Raw genomic sequence first — 18,416 nt, forward strand, 5'->3', positions numbered from 1 at the left:
GTCTTCACAGCTGTACAGGTCAGGCATCCTGCCTGCCCGCCTCTGCCCAGAGTCCAGCCCACCCAATGGGGGCCTGACCCGGAGAGACACACGGTGTTCAGGACGATCAGTGCACAACCCTGACAGCTGTCACGGGGAGGGCCGAAGTCGGGGTTCACCCTGCAGGGGCACTCAGCTCAAAAGCACACCGGGCACAAAAGAATGGCAGTGATGTTTTAAAAAAAAATTAAGTTTATAAATATTTTCTCCACTGTACAAAGTTGTCCCCGGACCGGCCCACCCCATCGCTGTTCACATTTCTCATGTCGTTGCTGTTTTTTTAAATCCCAACTATATTTATTTTTTAAATCATAAAATATATTTTTTTCTTTGTTCATATTTAAAACTATTTACAAGGGCGCAGAGAGAGGCCAGGGTGGCCTGGCAGGGGTCAGGATGAGTCCGTGCAGGGGGAGGGAGGGGGAGGGAAGAGGTGGAAATAGCTCCTCTCGGTGGCGGGCGAAGGCGGGCAGCTGTCCTCCGCCGACAGGTACTGGCTGTGGGGCGTGGGCGGCGGCGGGTAGGGGTCTGAGTCCGAGTTCAAGTCCAGGTAGTACTTGCTGGCCTTCCAGCGGTTGGCGCTGTAGTCGCTGTCGCACACGTCCGTGCTGCAGGGCGTCGTCGGGGGCGCCATGCCGCGGATGATGTAGGGCCTGAAGGGGACACAGGGGAGTGGCACCTCGTCTTGGGGAGACCCTGGGGCCCCTCGGCTGTGTGGTCTCTCTGAGCCACGCTCCCCACATCCAAAGCATATCTGCACCTGCACCCCAGACGCCCAAGCCCAGGCCCTGCCGGGGGGGGGGGGGGGGGGGATGCAGCCCCGGGCCATGCCTGCCTTTTTTTTTTTTTTTTTTAACATTTATTTTTGAGAAACAGAGCGTGACCGGTGAGGGGCAGAGAAAGAGGGAGACACTGAACCCGAAGCAGGTTCCAGGCTCCGAGCTGTCAGCACAGAGCCTGACGCGGGGCTTGAACCCATAGACTGTAAGATCATGACCTGAGCCAAAGCCGGACGCTCAGCCGACTGAGCCCCCAGGGGCCCCATGTTTGCCTTCACGGAGAACAAGGCCTCCAGAGCCTACCTGGTTGGCCTTGGGCAGCTTACTTAACTTCTCTGGGTGTCAGTGTCTTACTGATAAAGTGGGGAAGATGAAACAGTACCCAGTTCAAATGAGGCTTGTGAGGATTCAATGAGATTCTTCATGGAAAGTGCTAGAAACAGTGCCTGACACCAGAAAGCACTTGACAACCACTCCCCACTGTATCATTACACTAAGTATCAGAGGCCAGTGAGCCTGGAAGCGTCTGTAGCATTCTGACCCTGGAGGGGCCTCCAGACGCCCCGTGACGCCGCCTCCCGGCTGCCTCCCGCACCCTGCGGTCCCGCGTTGGGGCGGAAGCACGGCCTGCGCTGGGCCTGGGGATCACGGCGTGTTAAAGGGCCCCAGCAGGGCTCACGGAGGGCAGGACGGTGGACCGGCACCTGGGGCCGGTGAGGGGCACCAGGTGCGAGAAAACACAGCAGGTGGACAGGCCTCGAGGGACCAGGGGCAGGAGGGACCCCGAAAGACAGTGGGAGGAAGAGGTGCCACAAAAATAGGACATAATGAGAAAGGCAGGACGGGCGCTGGAGACCTCTCGTGGATGTGACAGCCAGGGGACGGCCACCACCGAGGCTGCGGGGCACTGGGGGCGGGGAGAGCACTGCAGGTCCTTGACCAGGGCAGGGACCCGCATCTCTTCGGGCCTCGGAGTTCCTGAGATGGCCACCAGGTGGCAGGCGCGCCGCGCCACGGCTCCCCTGGACGGCCACTGTCAAGCTTCAGCCGCCGCCCTGGGGCAAGTGGCCCCGTGCACCTGTGTGGTAGGCCCTGTATGTTGGAGGTCACCCTAGGCCCTGACCTGGCCCCTGGACACCCAGAGCCCTCTTCTCAGCATCCCCAAGTGCCCCCCCAACCCAGGGAGGTGGGGTGTGCAACCCCAACACAGACAACCTGGGGGCTGAGAAGACCCTCCTACGAGGGATCGAGGGCCTGCGGAGGCCGGGGCCACACCTGCTCTCATGAGATTTGGAGTTGATCCTTGGGGGACGGAGGCAGCAAGAGGGAGATGTCACTGCCAGGGCCCCGCAGTTGGATTCAAACACGGTCAACCCTTGGCCCCAGTGCACTGGCCTCCCTGGGCAGTGGAACCTGGCCACGCCACGGAGGGAAGGCCCTGGAGGCGCCATTCAAGGCCACTCCTGCCTGAGCACGTCCCACCTTACAAGCAAACCAACCAACCCAGAGCCACCTCTACAATCTAGAGCCTGCTCCCAACATGGGACTTGGCTTCTGGACTCGGCGGGTAGCCCCGGGTTGCTCCACGGGGAGGGAAGCCAGATATGGTCTGAGGGGCCGGGAGAGCCCGCCAGCACCCAGGCTGCTCTCCAGGTCTCCTCACCCAGGAAGCGGGGACAAGGACCCTCCTCCATCTGGAGGCCCGGACGCCTGCGCAAGGGGCAGCTGTGGTGAGGACTTCATACCTGTAGGGTCTCGTGGTGGTGGGAATGTTTGAAGAGTAGAACACGTCCACGTTGTACAGGGAGGGGTCCGTGGCGGGGGATGGAGGCGGGTTCAGGATCTGCGGAGAGCCGAGCATGAGTTACGCCGCTCTGATAGAACCGAGCGCGCCCTCTGGGCGCGTCCACACAGGCCCGAGCAGGCGGGCAGGCCTGTAAGGGGCCTACTTGGCTACGCGGGCCCCGCACTGGCTGTATGGTTCCGGGTCAGCGTTCATGAGGCTTGGAAAGCAGACAGAAATCTGCAGCTGACCCCACTGAAGGTCGTCACAGCAAGAGACCACGCTGCCTGTGGCCCAAACACCCACCCCGCCGACCAGCAGGGACCCCAGGCCCACACCTGCTCAACCGAACTCTGGAGCGGTCCCCGGAGGCTTGCGCCAGCCCCCTGCACTGACGGCTCCCTGCACTGACCGCCCCTGCACTGATGGCCCCCTGCATTGACCGCCCCCCCGGCACTGACCACCCCCCTGCACTGACCGCCCCCCCTCAGCAGCGGGAGGGTCTCCACAGGCCACGAGGGGCCCACCGGTGGGCACGAGGCTCCCCTGGGACTTCTCTGAGGCCCCCCTTTGGACTGTGACTTGCCCGTATTTCCCCACATGGTTGTACATAACACACAGCACACGGCCGGCCCCACACAGGGCTAGAGGGACGTGGGGACTGTCCCCCACCCAGGTCTGCATCCTCCCCGGCAACTACCGCCGGCACCACCCCGCCCACCACACAGCCCTGGCGAACACGCAGGGCTTTCGTGGGGACACAGCCCGATCCTGCTTCCCGCGCTCCCACCGCTGAAGGGGAACTGGGCTGTCCCCGCTGGCCCTGCGGGTCCCTGAAGGCAGCAGGAAGGGCCCCTGTGGCCAGGCAGATGTGCGTGGGTCCTGGTCCGTCACTTCCCAGCTGCAGCGTGCTCCCCGGGGAGGACTTCGCCTCTCTGGGCCTCAGTTTCCCCTTCTCTAAAACGGGTCCCATGGTGACACGTGGTGAGTAACCTACAAGTGCCCCTTGGGAGGCGATGAGGGGCCCCACTCCTTATTCTGAGGAAGGTCAAGTAGCCGGCCTGTGGGGTGTCTTCAGGATTTGGCCCCCAAGTTGGAAAGGCACGATCCTGGGCGGGGGGGTCACTCAGAAAGGAGAGCAGAGACCAGGCAGGAAAGCCCAGCAGAAAGGGCCTCCCAGAGGTGCCCCCGCAGCCCAGGTCCTGGGGTCCTGTTTCCTCTTCTGCCCATGAATTGGACTGGACCTGGCCTCCCTTCACTTCCACCTCCAAGGTGAGCTTTGGGACCGCGCCCGGACCCCCGGCCTCTGCTGGGCGTCAGTCCTATGCCCCCAGCGCACTGTGGCCGCGTCCCACGGGTCCAGCCCCTCAGCAACCTGGGCTCAGGAGAGCGCCTCCTTCTGGTCGGGTTGGTGCGGCATGCGGTGCCTCTGCTCTATAGGATACGACGGTGGGTGGGTGTCACTGTGCACCTGTCCAGGCCCCCGGGGTTTTCCAGAGCAAGAGTGAACCACACCATATACAACGGTGATGTGTCCAGGAGCCTTTGTCCACCATTATTGCTCAATAAGTTCCAGAGGACTCTGTGCAGGGCGGCCAGGAGGCACGGGGGACGTCTCTGTACCTTCCCCTCAATTTTGCTGTGAAGCTAAACTTGCTCGAGAAAAAGCCTTTGGGGCGCCTGGGTGACTCAGTCGGTTAAGTGTCTGACTTTGGCTCAAGTCATGATCTCATGGTTTGTGAGTTCGAGCCCCACGTCGGGCTCTGTGCTAACAGCTCAGAGCCTGGAGCCTCCTTCGGACTCTGTGTCTCCCTCTCCCTCTCTGCCCATCCCCTGCTCACACTCTGTCTCTCTCTCTCCCTCAAAAATAAACAGTAAAAAAAATTGAAAAAAGAAAAAGTCTTCAAAACAAAAAAAGCACATTCGTAAAAATGGTAAAAGTGAATCAGGCCAAAGAATAGCCTATCAATACCCTACGTGCTATTAGCAGAGACGTTCGTGTCCCCCAAAAGCCCTATGTTGAGTCCTAGCCCCTGAGTGATGACGTTGGGAGGTGAGGCCCTAGGGGGCTGATCGGGTCCTGCAGGGGGAGCCCCCGTGATCGGGGCCAGTGCCCGGCCACAGACCGTCACCCCTTCTGCCTTGGAAGGAGGAGGCGGCCATCTGTGAGCCAGAACAGGGCCCCTGCGAGACACCACATCTGCCAGCATCTGGATCTTGGACTTCCCAGCCGCCACAACTGTGAGGCCGCCCATCTTTGTCAGAGCAGCACAGGAGGCCAAGACGCCATCGGTTCTGCAAGGTGTTAGCCTTGGGGGGTCTGGGGGGGGCGCAGAGGAGGCCTCTGCATTCTTATAACCGCGTGTGAATTTACAATGATCTCCGAAAGTCAAAAAACTACACTCTTGGCTGGGAAAATACACTCTTGTATATTTGCCTGGGTACAGATTATCCCGAGGACACACAAGAAACTCACCACGGGATGTACCTTTTGGGGGGGCAGGGGTTCAAGCTCAGCATGAGGGGGTGACCCTCTTTTCACTGCACATTCTATGGTACCTTGGAATTTTGTACCATGAGCATATATTACTGATGTGAAACAATATAGGTAACTTATGTTTTGTTGGGTTTTTTTTTTTTGAGAGAGAGAGAGAGAGGGCAAGCAGGGTAGGGGCAGAGAGGCGGGAGACGGAGGATCCAAAGTGGGCTCTGTGCTGATAGCAGTGAGTCAGACGTGGGGCTCGATCTCACGAACTGCAAAATCAAATCGTGACCGGAGCCAAAGTCAGATGCTTAACCGACTGACCCACCCAGGTGCCCCTTGTAGTTAACTTTAATTAGCTGGAGGGGCACCTGGGTGGGTCAGTCAGTTAAGCTTCTGGCTTCCAGCTTCGACTCCGGTTTTGATCTCATGGTTCGTGGGTTCGAGCCCCGCGTCGGGCTCTGTGCTGACAGCTAGCTCAGAGCCTGGAGCCTGCTTTGGATTCTCTTTCTCTCTCTCTCTCTCTCTCTCTCTGACCCTCCCCTGCTCATGCTGCCTCTCTTTGTCTCCCAAAAATAAATTTAAAAAATATATAAAAAATAAAATTTAAAAATAAAATAAAATTAGCTGGCTTCGTGCTGGTCTATTTCTGGCCCAAGGAAATTTTCTAAACTCCATGGGGGTGATGCTCACACACATCCGTGAAGACACTAACCACCAGCGAATTAAGCGGGTGACTTGTATGGTACGTAAGTTCTGTCTCAACAAAGTTTTTAAAACAAAAGCTGGCGGCGCCTGGGTGGCTCAGTCTGTTAAGCATCGACTCTTGATTTCAACTCAGGTCATGAGATCCAGCCCTGCCTCAGCGAGGAGCCTGCTTGGGATTCTTTCTCCCCCCTCTCTCTCTGCCTCTCCCCTGCTCATGCTCTTCCTCTCTCTCAAAATAAATAAACTTGAAAAAAAATTGGTGGCTACTAAGTGTCATCTGTTGCTGCTGACAAGACCCCTCCCCCAGCTCCCAGCACAAGACCCCTCCCCCAGCTCCTAGCACAAGACCCCTCCCCCAGCTCCCAGCACAAGACCCCCTCCCCCAGCTCCTAGCACAAGACCCCTCCCCCAGCTCCCAGCACAAGACCCCTCCCCCAGCTCCCAGCAGAGCCAGGGGACCAAGAGGCCAGGGGACGGAGCCTCCTGGTATATGCATGGGGTAGGGGGGGCCCAGGGGGCTGTCCTGGAATGAGATGGTTGCTGGTATTTCTACTGGTCACGGGGCACGGCAGCAGAGGACCGAAGGGGCGGTGGGGAGCACTCTAAACTCCAGGCTCTGGGCTCTCCCTGCCGCTGCCCCGAGACGCAGCCGGACCTGTGGCCTCTGGAGACGCGGTTCCCAGCGGGCGAGGCCGTGATGGCAGCCCCTGCTGCTGCCCCGTTCCTCCCAGAGGCCTGCCAGTGTCAGACGCGCTGGCGAGGGGACGGCCCGGACACGGGAGACGGCAGAGAGCAGGAACACCCAGCCCTGGCGGGTGGGGCTTCCTGGAGACCCCAGAGAAGTTCGCCTCAGAGGAACATCCTGTTGCAGGAAGTAGGGTTTTTAAGGATCAGAAAGTACAGAACCGAGCAAAGCCGGCCCCGATCCTTGGATACACACAGATTCACACTCGGGCATCAAGCTCGCCCCGGTCCCTGGGGCTGTGCTCTCGGGAATCTCCCCCCGGCCTCAGGAGGGGTCCCCTGGCAGGAACCTGGAGGGGCCCGGGCCTTGGGGGCTTCCGTGTTTCACCCTCCGCATGACCGTTTCCCTCTAGCGTGCGGCCCGGCTAGGACAGGCCCTCCCCACTCGGGCTGCCGGAAGCTCCGTGCAGTCGCTCAGCCACGAGTCACCTGTGAGCACCAGCCCTTTGGAAAACAAGCCAGCTGCTGTCTGGGACCCAGCAAGGCCCTGGGAGGGGAAATGGGTGCTCTTGGCAGTGGCAGTAAGGAGAAAGACAAGCAGGCACACTTGGGGGGCATCCGTCCAGACCGTACGAGAGGCGTGATCACGGACGGGGTGGGCCTCCAGGACACTGAGATGTCCCACAGCAACCTGAGAGGTGGGGTTACGGGGGGGACTCTGCCCTTGAAACTTTTCTGGGGTTTCCAGATTAGCCACAACAAGGAGCACCCTTTCTAAACGGGAAAAAAAAAGTCACAAGGGAAAAAACGACAAGATGTCCAGAGGGAGGAGAGCGAGCGCCGTCTCCGTTCTCTGGGACAGCGGGACAGCTGACACTTCCAGAAATGCCGAGGTCACAGGAAGGGTCCCCCCGCTGGCCACCTCCCACGCCCACTCACCGGTGGGTACAGCGTGGCCTTGGTGCTGGACGAGCTGCTGGACGAGGCGCCGGTGACGTGGCTCCGGTCGTAGAGGGGCACCCCGGCGCGGCCGCCCACCAGGCTCACGGAACTCATCATGGACTTGCCGCAGGAGATGCCTGCCACGGGGAGGGGGCCAAGGAGGGTCAGGGGCCGGGTCCCCCCACGGCACACGCTCCCACAGACCCCGGTTTGGGCGGGCGGGTCCCGGCCTGGCCCCGCCACACAGGCCCCTCTGCCCACCGCCAGGGCACGTCTTGCCCGCTCACCCCACCTGCGCCCAGGGCCCCGCACAGGTCGCCTCCTTACCTGTGAAGGGGCCGTGCTGCGAGCTGCCCGGGGCTATGAAATGCAGGGGCACGTGGGGGGTCCCGCTGACGTACTCGTGCGGGAAGGGGCCGTTGGCCCCTGTGTAGCGCTGGCACACCACACGCTGGCAAACGAAGTAGACCCCACCCATGACGAAGAGCGACAGGATGATGCCCACGACGGGGCCGATGGCGCTGCCGTGGGCCGGGCTGTCATCGGAGGGCGGCTTGGTGATCTCTGCCAGGAAACAGACGGGAAGAGGTGGCTGACGTTAACGGAGAAGGAACCTGCCCTCCCGAGGGTGGGGGTCACACCGCGTGCCCTGGGGGGGGCCGCCTGGCTGTGGGCACGGCACCCGCCGAGGGAGGGCAGAGGAAGGGAGAAGCTGGGTGCTGGGGCGCCACGCTGCCCCCCGCCTGCCTGGAGCACCCTCCCTCCTCCTCCACCCCTCCCGGCGGAGCCCTCCACACTCCCCGACACCCCTCAATGGCGGCTCCACTACCACAGCCTCAGCTGCGTCCGGCGTCCAGGGCCCATGTCCAGGGGCCTCCCTGGTGGCCGAAGGGTGTGCCCTGGAGGCCCTGTGACGCCCCTAGGACAGGTGGGGGTACTCCTTGGGCTCCACGGCCACAGCCTGGGGGGTGGGGGTTGGGGGGAGGGAGCGTGGGGGCTCTGAAGTCAACTTTGACACAACGACATGCACTCTCTTTTTTTTTCCTTTTAACTCGTTAGATATTTAATGAAACAGTAGTTATTAATTAGTAGACAACAAAATAAGCCAAAACAACCCCCCCAAAACCCACTAGCTAGTTTGAGGTTTTAAAAAGGCATATTTAGGGGCACCTCGGGGGGCTCAGTCGGTTAAGCATCGCACTTCGGTTCAGGTCATGATCTCATGGTTTGTGAGTTCAAGCCCCGCATTGGGCTCTGTGCTGACAGCTTGGAGCCTGGAGCCTGATTTGGATTCTGTGTCTCCCACTCTCTCTGCCCCTCCCCCATTCATGCTCTGTCTCTCAAAAAAACAAAAGGTATAAAAAAGCATATTTATATGTTAGATGTGTAAGAGCATATATATATATACACACACACATACACGTGTAAGTACATATGGGTAAATACACACATTTATATTCTAATTGTTGAGTATTGGTGTTTAAAGATACAGATTTATTAGCCATTTTCTTTCGGTCTGATATAAAAACATTCCCCAACTTGGGTGAAGGTCACTATTCCTCCACATATCACAGCTAAGAGTGACCTAAAGTCCCTTATAAGCACTAATTCACTTGCGTCACGTCTGACCCGCAGTGATCAGCCTCCTCGCCTGGAGTGGCATGATCTGCCTGGCTATATCACCCACGTGGGCCCAGGAGAAGCATTTTATTAGTTCTCGCCTTTGCTACCCCGCACGAAGGATTCCTCCATCACCTACATTAGCTGCCAGTACTCATTTCTTATACGCAAGACAGGAGAAACTAAACATATTTTACCTAAGAATATGGCATATCTCAAATCTAAATAATTAGGTTAGGAATTAAAAAACAATGCTATGCTTTATAATAAAAACACTATATCTTATTTTTTAAATAATTTTCCTTTTAATATATGAATACGTTCTATTTTTATAGATTTAATTTATCTTTCTCATTTATACTCAGGTTAGTCAGCACATAGTGCAACAGTGATTCGAGGAATAGATTCCTTAGCGCCCTTTACCCATCTGGCCCCTCCCCTTCCCCCTCCCCCCTCCCCCCAGGGACCCTGTTTGCTCTCTGTATTTAAGAGTCTTCTGTTTTACAGGACGTCCACCTGCCCGCCAGGCTCGCCCAAGGATTCCGTCCACCGCGTCCCCTCCTGCCAGCCAAGCCCAGAGCAAAGGAGGAAAACTGCTGGCTGGGCGACAAGCCCAGACTCCGGATAAATGTCGCCCTGACCCTGGAGCCGCCCCCAGGGCAGAGGTGGAAGAGAGACACCATCACTCGGGCACCTCCCAGCAGAGGGGTGGGGGGTCGACCCCCAGTGGCACCCATCTCTGCCCTCCCGCGCTGGGTGGCCTGCGTTCCCCAGATGCTGACTGAGGTGCCCCACCTAGCTTCACAGGGAGGTCCGATGTGCTCAGGGAGCCCGCCACCGTCCCTGCCCTCAAGACCTTCTCCCCTTAGTCAGCTCTCAGCCCAGGCACCTCTACGTGTCCTCAAACACGTGTGCACATTCCCACTTCCTGCCTGAGACTCCAGCTCCCTTCCTGTCAGAATCAAAGATAGCCTTTCAAGAGCCACCACCTCCAGGAAGCCTCCCTGACTGCCCACATCCCATGGCTGCCGTATCCCTGACCGTACAGGCCACATCACCCCCCGAGCACGAGGCATACACGTGTGCGTGTGACCATGCACCTCGCCGCCAGAGGGCAGGCTGCCAGGGAGAGGGCCACCCTGACCCCCATCGGCGTGATCTCGATGCCTGACACGTGGTGGGCGGAAGCACGCCCTCTCCGGCACAGTCAGCCCCAACCACAGGGGCCCGTCTCTGTCACAGCCAGAAGCACCCCATGGCTCACAGCTCAGCTGCCTCTACCTCCAGGAAGGCTTCCCTGCCTGCTTCCCTGGGAGGCCGAGTCCTCCCAACCTCCCAGCCTCTTCGGTCCGTGCACTCGGGTCCCACATGTTTTCTCCCTCCAGACCCCACACTCGCGGGGAGACCCCCGGCCCAGGGCGCCCCCTCCATGGGAACCCGGCTCACCGCACATGAGCTCGTCCGAGCCGTCGATGCAGTCGGGGAAGGAGTCACACTGCTGCTTGATGAGCACGCACTGGCCACTGGCGCACCGGAACTGGCTGGGCAGGCAGACGGCTGCGAGGAGAGGGCCTGCGCTCAGAGAGGCTGCGGGGCGCCCCCGGCCAGGCTCCACGGGGACAGCCACCAACCAGGGCGCCCCGCCCTGCCCTGCCCCCAAGGCCCAACAAAAAGGTCTGGGTTCCAAATGCAGAGCAGACAGACGGGACCCTTTCTAGGATGGGGTCAGGGAGTCTCACCCTCCCCTCCACCCCGATTCCCAGGTCTACGCAATGCTGGGGGAGGCCTGGCGGGGAAGGGACCTCAGTGACCCCCGGGGAGTATTTATCAGGCTCCTACCACGGCTCAGGCCCATGCGGACGCCCATGCAGACGCAGGACTAACAGAGCCCCGGCCCCGAGGCTCTCCTGAGTTATGGGGAAACGGGAAGTGACAGCCAACTAGAGGAATGACCCAGAATGGGTGGAGGAGGGCCAGAGCTAGCTCAGCAGAGCTCCCAGGGGCAGGTCAGGAAGGGGGAGGAGAGCTCAACCAGGAAGGAAAAGGCAGCCATTAGAAGAGGAGGAAGGCCGGGAATGGCCCTCAGGCTCCAGAATGCCAATCCGGAAGGAGCTACTGCCGCAGAGGAAGGCACTGCCCGGGGGCACAGCCATCACAGCCCCCAGGGCTTCCTATTCAAGCTCTCCAGCTACCCCTTCCCGCCCCAAGTGCCCTTCCCTGGGAACCCGCCGTGAGAGGACCCTGTCCTGGCAGCGGTGGGACAATCTGTTGGTAACGAAGCGGGGAGGAAGCTTCTGAAAGCTCCCGCCGCCCTCTGAGACCGCCACCAGGCCACATGCGCGAGGACAAGGCTGTTGGGCAGGGCCCCGGAACGTCTCTGCAAAGGGCCAGGCGGCCGGGATCGGGCCTCCAGGGCCGCACGCCCCTGTCATAACCACTTTGCTCCGCTCTTCCCGTGCAAGACGCACAGACAACGTGCAAACAGACGAGCCAGGCCGTGTTCTTACACACGACGAAAACCGGCAGTGGTCTGATCTGGCTCTCAGGCCGCAGTTTGCCAGGCCCTGGTCCCACCACCTCCAGCAAATGCTCGAAGGGTCCACGGGCTGGGAAGACTTAACACGTGCAGCTGTGTAGAAACAGCTGAGGAAATGAGTGCCGCCACCCCCCACCCCCCCCCCGAGGCCTTCATCTTCCACACACAGCTGCTCATCACGAATGGGGACGGGGGACGGTGACCCGCTAGTGTGCGAGTTATCTCAGAAGGGCAGCTGGTCGCTGTGGGGGAGGCAGAGCGCAGCGGCGGCCATGGGGCCGTGGTGCTGGAGACATGTGGCAGGAAACCACTGAGCAGGTCGTTTAGAGGAGGGAAATTCAGAGAATGCACAGAGACAGCAGTATCACTGTCAAGGTCTAGAGGAAGATCCTGCTGGTCAGAGTGGACAGAGATGACTAAGCACATCTTTTTGGCACGTTCGGCTCACTGGGTTGCTAGAAAGCACCAGGAGCAAGCATTACCCCACAGACCGTTCTGTGGGGGACAGAGCTACCTTTGGGGATGGGGATTAATCAGGGTGTACACCATGGAGAGCCAGCTGACTACTGGGTTCCCCTGGGGTTTTTGTGAAATTCTTGACCCAGTGAGGAAAGGCAAGACGGACTCTTACAGTCTGCCTTGGAGCCAAAGTGCTTGGCTGGACCCAGTGGGTGACAAGGCTTTCCTGACTAGGCCTAAAAATAGCATTTTCCGGGGCGCCTGGGTGGCTCTGTCTGTTGAGCATCCGGCTTTGGCTCAGGTCATGATCTCACAGTTTGTGGGTTTGAGCCCCGTGACAGGCTCTGTGCTAACAGTTCAAAGCTTGGAGACTGTTTCAGATTCTGTGTCTCCCTCTTTCTGACCCCGCCCCCCGTTCATGCTGTCTCTCTGTTTCTCAAAAATAAATAAGAAACAGAAAAAAAAATTTTTTTTAAATAACATTTTCCTCTTCCAAGCTGAAGATTTAGCAATTTCGCTCCCGACAAAGGTTCCGCCCTACTCTTGTGTGGCCAGACTGGGACCAAGCTTAAGGAGGACAGACAGGGCAGTGGTTTGCAGGGGCAGGAGGGGGAGGGTGGTTGGGAAAATCTCAGGAAGGGGGCAGCCAGGATGAGGTGAGGGGCGGGGCTGGAGCCAGAATCAGTCAGCCGCAGGAGCGGGGCCAACGCCAGCCAGTAGGCGTGACCATCGCAAGGGATGAAGCAACAGAGGCTCGGGGGTGGGGCGGGGGCGGGGCTAGCGGGAGGGGGCGGGGCCGCTCTCACCGTCGCAGTCCGCCTCGTCTGAGCGGTCCTGGCAGTCGGCCTCGCCGTCGCAGCGCAGGCGCAGGTCCACGCACTGGCCCCGCGCACAGGGGAACTGGGCCGCCGAGCACACCGGGCAGCCCTCCTCGTCGCTCTGGTCGTCACACTCGGGGAAGCCGTCGCAGCGCCAGGCCCCTGGTATGCAGTCGATCTCCCCAGTGGCACATGCGAACTGGTCTGGGGAGCACGTGGGGGGCTCTGCAGAGGACAGGGTCAAGATCACGCACCGTCCGGCCCCTCCGGGCCATGTACGGCTCAATCTCCGCGCTCCACCCACACGGTCTCCACTGCAGTGGGACTGGCCGCTGTGAACCTTTGTGGGGTTTTTTTTGTGTTTTGTTTGTTTTACTGTGGAAGGGACAGGGGGTTATTTGGGAACCTGGGCTTTAAGCAGCGGGTACAACACCAAGTTGAGCAAAAAATGTTCTGGGCTAGAAACCCGACCCTGACCGCTGAGAAGCCTGGGCACAAACCCTTCCTGTTGGTCTCCGCCTCCTCATATGCCACTCGGGGCACTGGGCCAGGTCTCTGAGGATGCCCATTGTACCCCCAACTGGAGCCCCGCCTTTACCTGCCTGGGGTCCCAGTCTGAGCTGCTAATCTGGTGCCTGGTCACACCTGAGAATCCACTGTGCACGCATGCATGCACACGCACACACACACCCTTGGGAGATGGGAGGGTCAGAAAGCAGGTGCTCAGGGCCTGCACCTGTTACAGGTCTGGGGCAGCTGCTGCAGTGGGACTGGGACTTTGTGGGTGGCCCGCACACCCAAGGACACGGCAGGGGCTGGTGGAGGACCTATAGGGCCTCTTGCCCTGGAGCGAGCTAGGGAGAGGCAGGAAGGCAAGGATATCACGGTGGGGGGGGGGTGCGAGGGGGAGCAGGAAGGCTCCCAAGGGAGGGAGTCACCTAAACGTGGGAAGCTGGGTGGGGGAAGGACAGGAGACCTGGGCCACCTCCTACTAGCTGACCACGGTGAATCACTCCCCTCCTCAGATCCGCCTTTCTCAGTGCAGGCCAAGTGCAGGCCAGGACACCGTTGGTGCGCAGGGTGGGTGGGACAGGAGGGAGCTGGACAGGTCTGGGGTTGGACCTCAGCTCCCCTTGGCAACTGTACAACCAGATGAACCCCCCAACCTCCCAGATCTCCATTTCCTCATCCTGCCACGCTAGATCCACCATGCCCCTCACAGGACAGCAAGGTGAGCCTGGGTGTGTGTGGCCGGGCCGGTTCTGGAAGGGCTCAAACAGTTTTAGCGGTGGCGTGCTCAGAGTGCTGTCTGGCTCCTGCCACTTCATGAGGCACGAGGGTCCATGTCACCCCTGAGAGCCCCTCGGGGCTCATCCTTCTGTGCTCTCCCCAGAGAAGTAGCCGGGCATCTCCAAGCCTGAAGGGTCGGCCGTGGGGGAGGGGCAGAGAGACATGCTGCTCAGGAGCCCCAGGGCCACAGTCCAAGGGAGAGTCGAGCACTCTGTGCAGCCCCCTCTTTGCCAGGGCGGCCTGGACGTCTGTGGGAGTTGCAGAGCTGCTCAGGCCACAAAGCCACGTGAGCCCTGGGGCTGGAAGTTGGAGAAAAGCCATAAAGCCGCTCAGGAGGGTCAAAGTGGCCCCCAGCAGGGCCAGCCACAAAATGCCCCCCCGCCCCTCAGCAAAGCTCTCTGGGGTTCACAGCGTGAGGCAGGGCCGGCAACAGTTCCTGTGCTCCTGCCCCCTGAGCTCCCGGGCAAGGGGCAGTCCCTCCAGGGGCAAGGCCAGCTGAGGACAGGCCTCCATGTACTGGTGGGTGTGCCCTGGCTGTCGGCTGCGTGCAGGACACAGTGTGGGGGTCGTAAGGGGTGAGGATAGCAGAACAGGGGCAGGATCAAGACCAGCCCCAGGAGCTCACAGAGGAGGAGGGGAGTGGGGGGGTCCAATGTGCCCCGGGGGACACTGAGGGCAGCAGAGAGGAAGCCCCGGGATGTAGGGCAGTGGCAGTGGCAGTAACAGTGGTCACTTCTATTACTACCGCCCAGTGTCCCACAAGTAAGAGCGGCCGGCCTTCCCGTGTGCCACGCTGGGGACTGCGCAAAGTGCTCCTTACTTACAGCAGCTCCAAGGTAGGCGCTCTCGACTGCTCTATTTTGCAGAAGAGAAAGTGGAGGCTCAGAGAGGGCAAGTGAGCAGCTCAGGATGGCTGGAAAGTGGTAGAGCAGGGATCTGGACCAGGTCTGTCTGACCTTAAAGCTTATGTTCGTGACCATTCCCCACTCAGCATTAGGGGAAGAGGATCAAGCGTGGAAGGAGAAAGAAAAGACAAAATACAAAAAGAAACAGACAAGCCTGCTACTACTGGAGTTGCAGACTTCAGCACTCCTGCCTGAGAGCCGGCAGGCAGCCAGGAGGAGTACAGACGGCCTGAACACCACCGTCTGTCAACTGGATCTAACTGACGTCTACGGAAGGCTTCCCCAGCAGGAGCAGAGGACACATTCTTCTCAAGCTGACATGGAACGCTCACCAAGAAAGATCACATGCTGGGTCATAATATTAAAAGGACAGAAGTCATACAAAGTATGTTCTTTGACCACCGTGGAATTAAACTAGAAGCCAGTAACAGACTGATAGCTGGGAAATGCCCAGATATTTTGAAATTAAACAGCCCACATCTAAATAACTCAGGGGCCAAAGGAATTGTCTTAGGAGAAATTTTAAAACATTTGAACAAACCGAAAAAGATATAACTTATCAAAATTTGTAGGATGCAGCAAAAGCAGTACTTCGAGGGAAATTCATAGCCCCGAATGCATACCCTGGAACAGGAAGGCAAATGCAAGGAGAGGTGGCCCCGGAGAATGGATGCCACATGAGTGTGATTATAGAAGGATGCTGGGCAGAGACCTGGCGGGCAGGGAATCAAATCCCTGTCCAGTGTCCCAAGAGAAAGTGCTGAGGTCACACCTACCGCCACAGGTCAGCAGGTTCTGCAGGAGCACGAGGTGGACTGGGCATGAGCACCGTGGTGTCCCGTCACCCTTGGCAATGCAGATATGGGAGCAGCCGCCGTTATCCCTGGCACACGGGTGGGCCGCTGCGGAGACAAAAAGAGAGAGGGTGTCAGGCTCAGCCTCTCACCTCAGGACTGCAGCCCCGAGGGTTCTAGAGACAAGAGCCAGGCAAGAACTCACAGGAATGGTCACTCCTATAGGCCAGGCCCCTGCAGATCATCCTACTTAAATCCCAGGGCAGCCGACAGAGTCTACTTCCATGAACGCACATGTTACAGACAGGAAAATGGAGGCTGAAGCACCCACAGAATTGGCCCAACATCACACCCTAGCCCATCTACACAGTTCCCACGATGCCCACAACTACCACTCCACACTGCCTGTCTCTCATGGTGTAGTGCCCCCTCTCCAAAACATGTCCGTGTCCTAATGCCTGAAAACCTGTGAATGTGACTTTATTTTGAAAAGGGGTCTTCACGGATGTAGTCAAACTAAGGCTCTGGAGAGGAGGTCATCCTGGGTTTTCTGGGTGGCCCTAAATCCAACAGCAGGTGTCCTTGTAGGAGCCCCAGAAGAGGTGAAGACACAGACGCGGGGGAGAAGTCCGTGTGAGGACAGAGGCAGAGCCTGGAGCCACGTGGACCCAAAGCACCTGCAGTCGCCGCAAAGTAAAGGAGGCGACAAGCCGTCCCCCCACAGCCCCCAGAGCGGGCCGCAGGCTCCCTGACATCTTGACCTTGGACGTCTGGCCACTGGACTGGAGGAGAACATGCTTCTGTTGTGTTAAGTCCCCCAGTTTGTGATGACTTGTCAGACTTGTCCCGGCAATCACTGGAAGCGGATACATGAGGGTTAAACAGCAGGACACCAGGGAACCTTGGTTTTCAGTTCAATTAACCGAATTAACCCACACCTGAACAGCAGGAAGACGCCTAGGAGGAAAAGAGAGAAAGCACGAACCCCAGCCCCACAGAAAGACAGTGTCCTGCCTCAGCCTCGGGGGTTAAGAGTTTAGTGACAGAAGTCACGGTTTAGAGCAGGGGTCAGCAAACTCTTTCTATAAACAAGAAAGTAAACGGTTTTGGCTTGATGGGCCAGACCACCTGTCACAAGCCTGCCGGCCATCAACAAGGGTGGCCATGGATGATGCACAAACCAATGGGTGTGGCTGTGTGCCAATAAAACTTTATGTATAAGAACAGGTGATGCCCAGATGGGGCCCCGGAGCGGTGGAGCGCCACGCCCGGTTGAGAGTTTAGTGGTGGAATCCCGTGGGAAAGCAGGCTGGGTGCCCCACGTGGGGATGCTCACTCAAGGATCTCCCACCCTCGCCCCAAATGAGGGGCCTCTCCAGGTCACCCTAGACATCGCACGTGGGCACTCATGGGGACATCCCAGTTTCCAACCTCATTCCTGCTCGTTAAACATTTACTGGCTCTCCCCGCCCCTCGGGTCCAAGGACCTGCTTGTCGGTGTGCCTGGCTTTCTGCCAACGCCGGCAGGTCTAGGCTTTCACGGGCTCAGTGTTCACCCTTGTGACCCCGAGCCCCCAGTTCTGAAGGCTGTGACCCCCAGTGAGCCGTGGCTTCCCGGAGGACGGGGTGAGGGGCCAGGGAAACGCAGGCATTCTCACTCCCCTCCATCAGGCGCCTCAGCTACCTGGGCACTGTTGACCCAGAACCTTCACTTACCCGGGCCCTTGGCCGAGAACCCACAAGGACAGAAACGAGCCACCCAGCAGTCAACACAGAAGTGACCGATTTCGCTCCATCAGAGCTCCTGCCCCCGGCTCCGAGCAGGGAGCCTCACGGCCTCACTCAGAGCCATGTGTTTGGACTCCACGCATAACTCTAATGAACTTGGTGGCCGATCTGCCCGGCCCACTGAGGGTTCAGAAAAGCCAGTGCAGAGACAGAGGCTCTGCCCTCAGGTCCAGGCCCCACCGTGTGGATCAGTCAGTTGACCAGGGACGCTAATGTCCTTTCTGAGCCCCGCCCTCTTCAGGTGCGCTGCAGAATCAGGGTAAACAACACGCATAACGTAGTGACGCACTGAGCACAGGGCCTGGGGGCTAATCAGTTGGGCAGCTTCGCAGAGCAGGGAGGTCGGGAGAAGCTCCTTCCACTCAAAGTGCCACTCCTGACCCACGGTGGGAGCCAAGGAATTAGCAGGAGTTCCTCAGAGCTGGACAGGCAAGGCGAACAGAGACAGGGACCCCAGGGACGGGGAGCGCGGCCAGCGGGAGGGGCGGGTGGGGCAGCACCCCCGCTCCCCGGGCCTTGAAGATAAGCAGCTGGAAGGTGACCCAACCACGGGCATCGCAGGCCAGGGCAGCGGTGGCCCCGCTCGCCACGCTGTCCACGCACACAGCTGGCAGCCGGGGGGATTTACTGAAAGCAGAGTGAGAAAGAGACAGACAGACAGACCCACGCCCCTGTGTCCACGTAGAACCATACACGGAGCTGGGGGAGAAACCAGAGGTCCCAAGTGTAGGGGCCCCCCTCTCCCTTGGGCACAGCCTCCACTGCCAGCCTCGACCCCAACACCGTCGA

The 18,416-nt window shown here is 59.2% G+C and overlaps 1 protein-coding gene and 1 long non-coding RNA gene across 2 annotated transcripts in view; one reads left to right on the forward strand and one right to left on the reverse strand.

Annotated features, from left to right (window-relative positions):
- Positions 1-211: 211 nt before the first annotated feature.
- The window catches only part of LRP5 (LDL receptor related protein 5), a 62,198-nt gene continuing 43,993 nt past the window's right edge, over positions 212-18,416 (reverse strand). The window contains exons 16-22 of the mRNA XM_029956307.1: positions 15,822-15,947; positions 12,839-13,075; positions 10,484-10,594; positions 7,745-7,981; positions 7,415-7,554; positions 2,564-2,661; positions 212-692 (exon numbers count right to left, since the gene is read on the reverse strand). Of these exons, the coding sequence (XP_029812167.1) occupies positions 431-692; positions 2,564-2,661; positions 7,415-7,554; positions 7,745-7,981; positions 10,484-10,594; positions 12,839-13,075; positions 15,822-15,947 (1,211 nt within the window). The 3' untranslated portion in view covers positions 212-430. The remainder of the gene's footprint in view (positions 693-2,563; positions 2,662-7,414; positions 7,555-7,744; positions 7,982-10,483; positions 10,595-12,838; positions 13,076-15,821; positions 15,948-18,416) is intronic.
- Positions 12,857-17,065, forward strand: LOC115306098. The gene is made up of 2 exons (XR_003915177.1): positions 12,857-13,015; positions 15,132-17,065. It is a non-coding gene; the product is annotated as an uncharacterized LOC115306098 (long non-coding RNA).

Source organism: Suricata suricatta, chromosome 11 (genome assembly GCF_006229205.1).
Source record: "Suricata suricatta isolate VVHF042 chromosome 11, meerkat_22Aug2017_6uvM2_HiC, whole genome shotgun sequence".
In the NCBI taxonomy this organism is placed as follows: Eukaryota; Metazoa; Chordata; class Mammalia; order Carnivora; family Herpestidae; genus Suricata; species Suricata suricatta.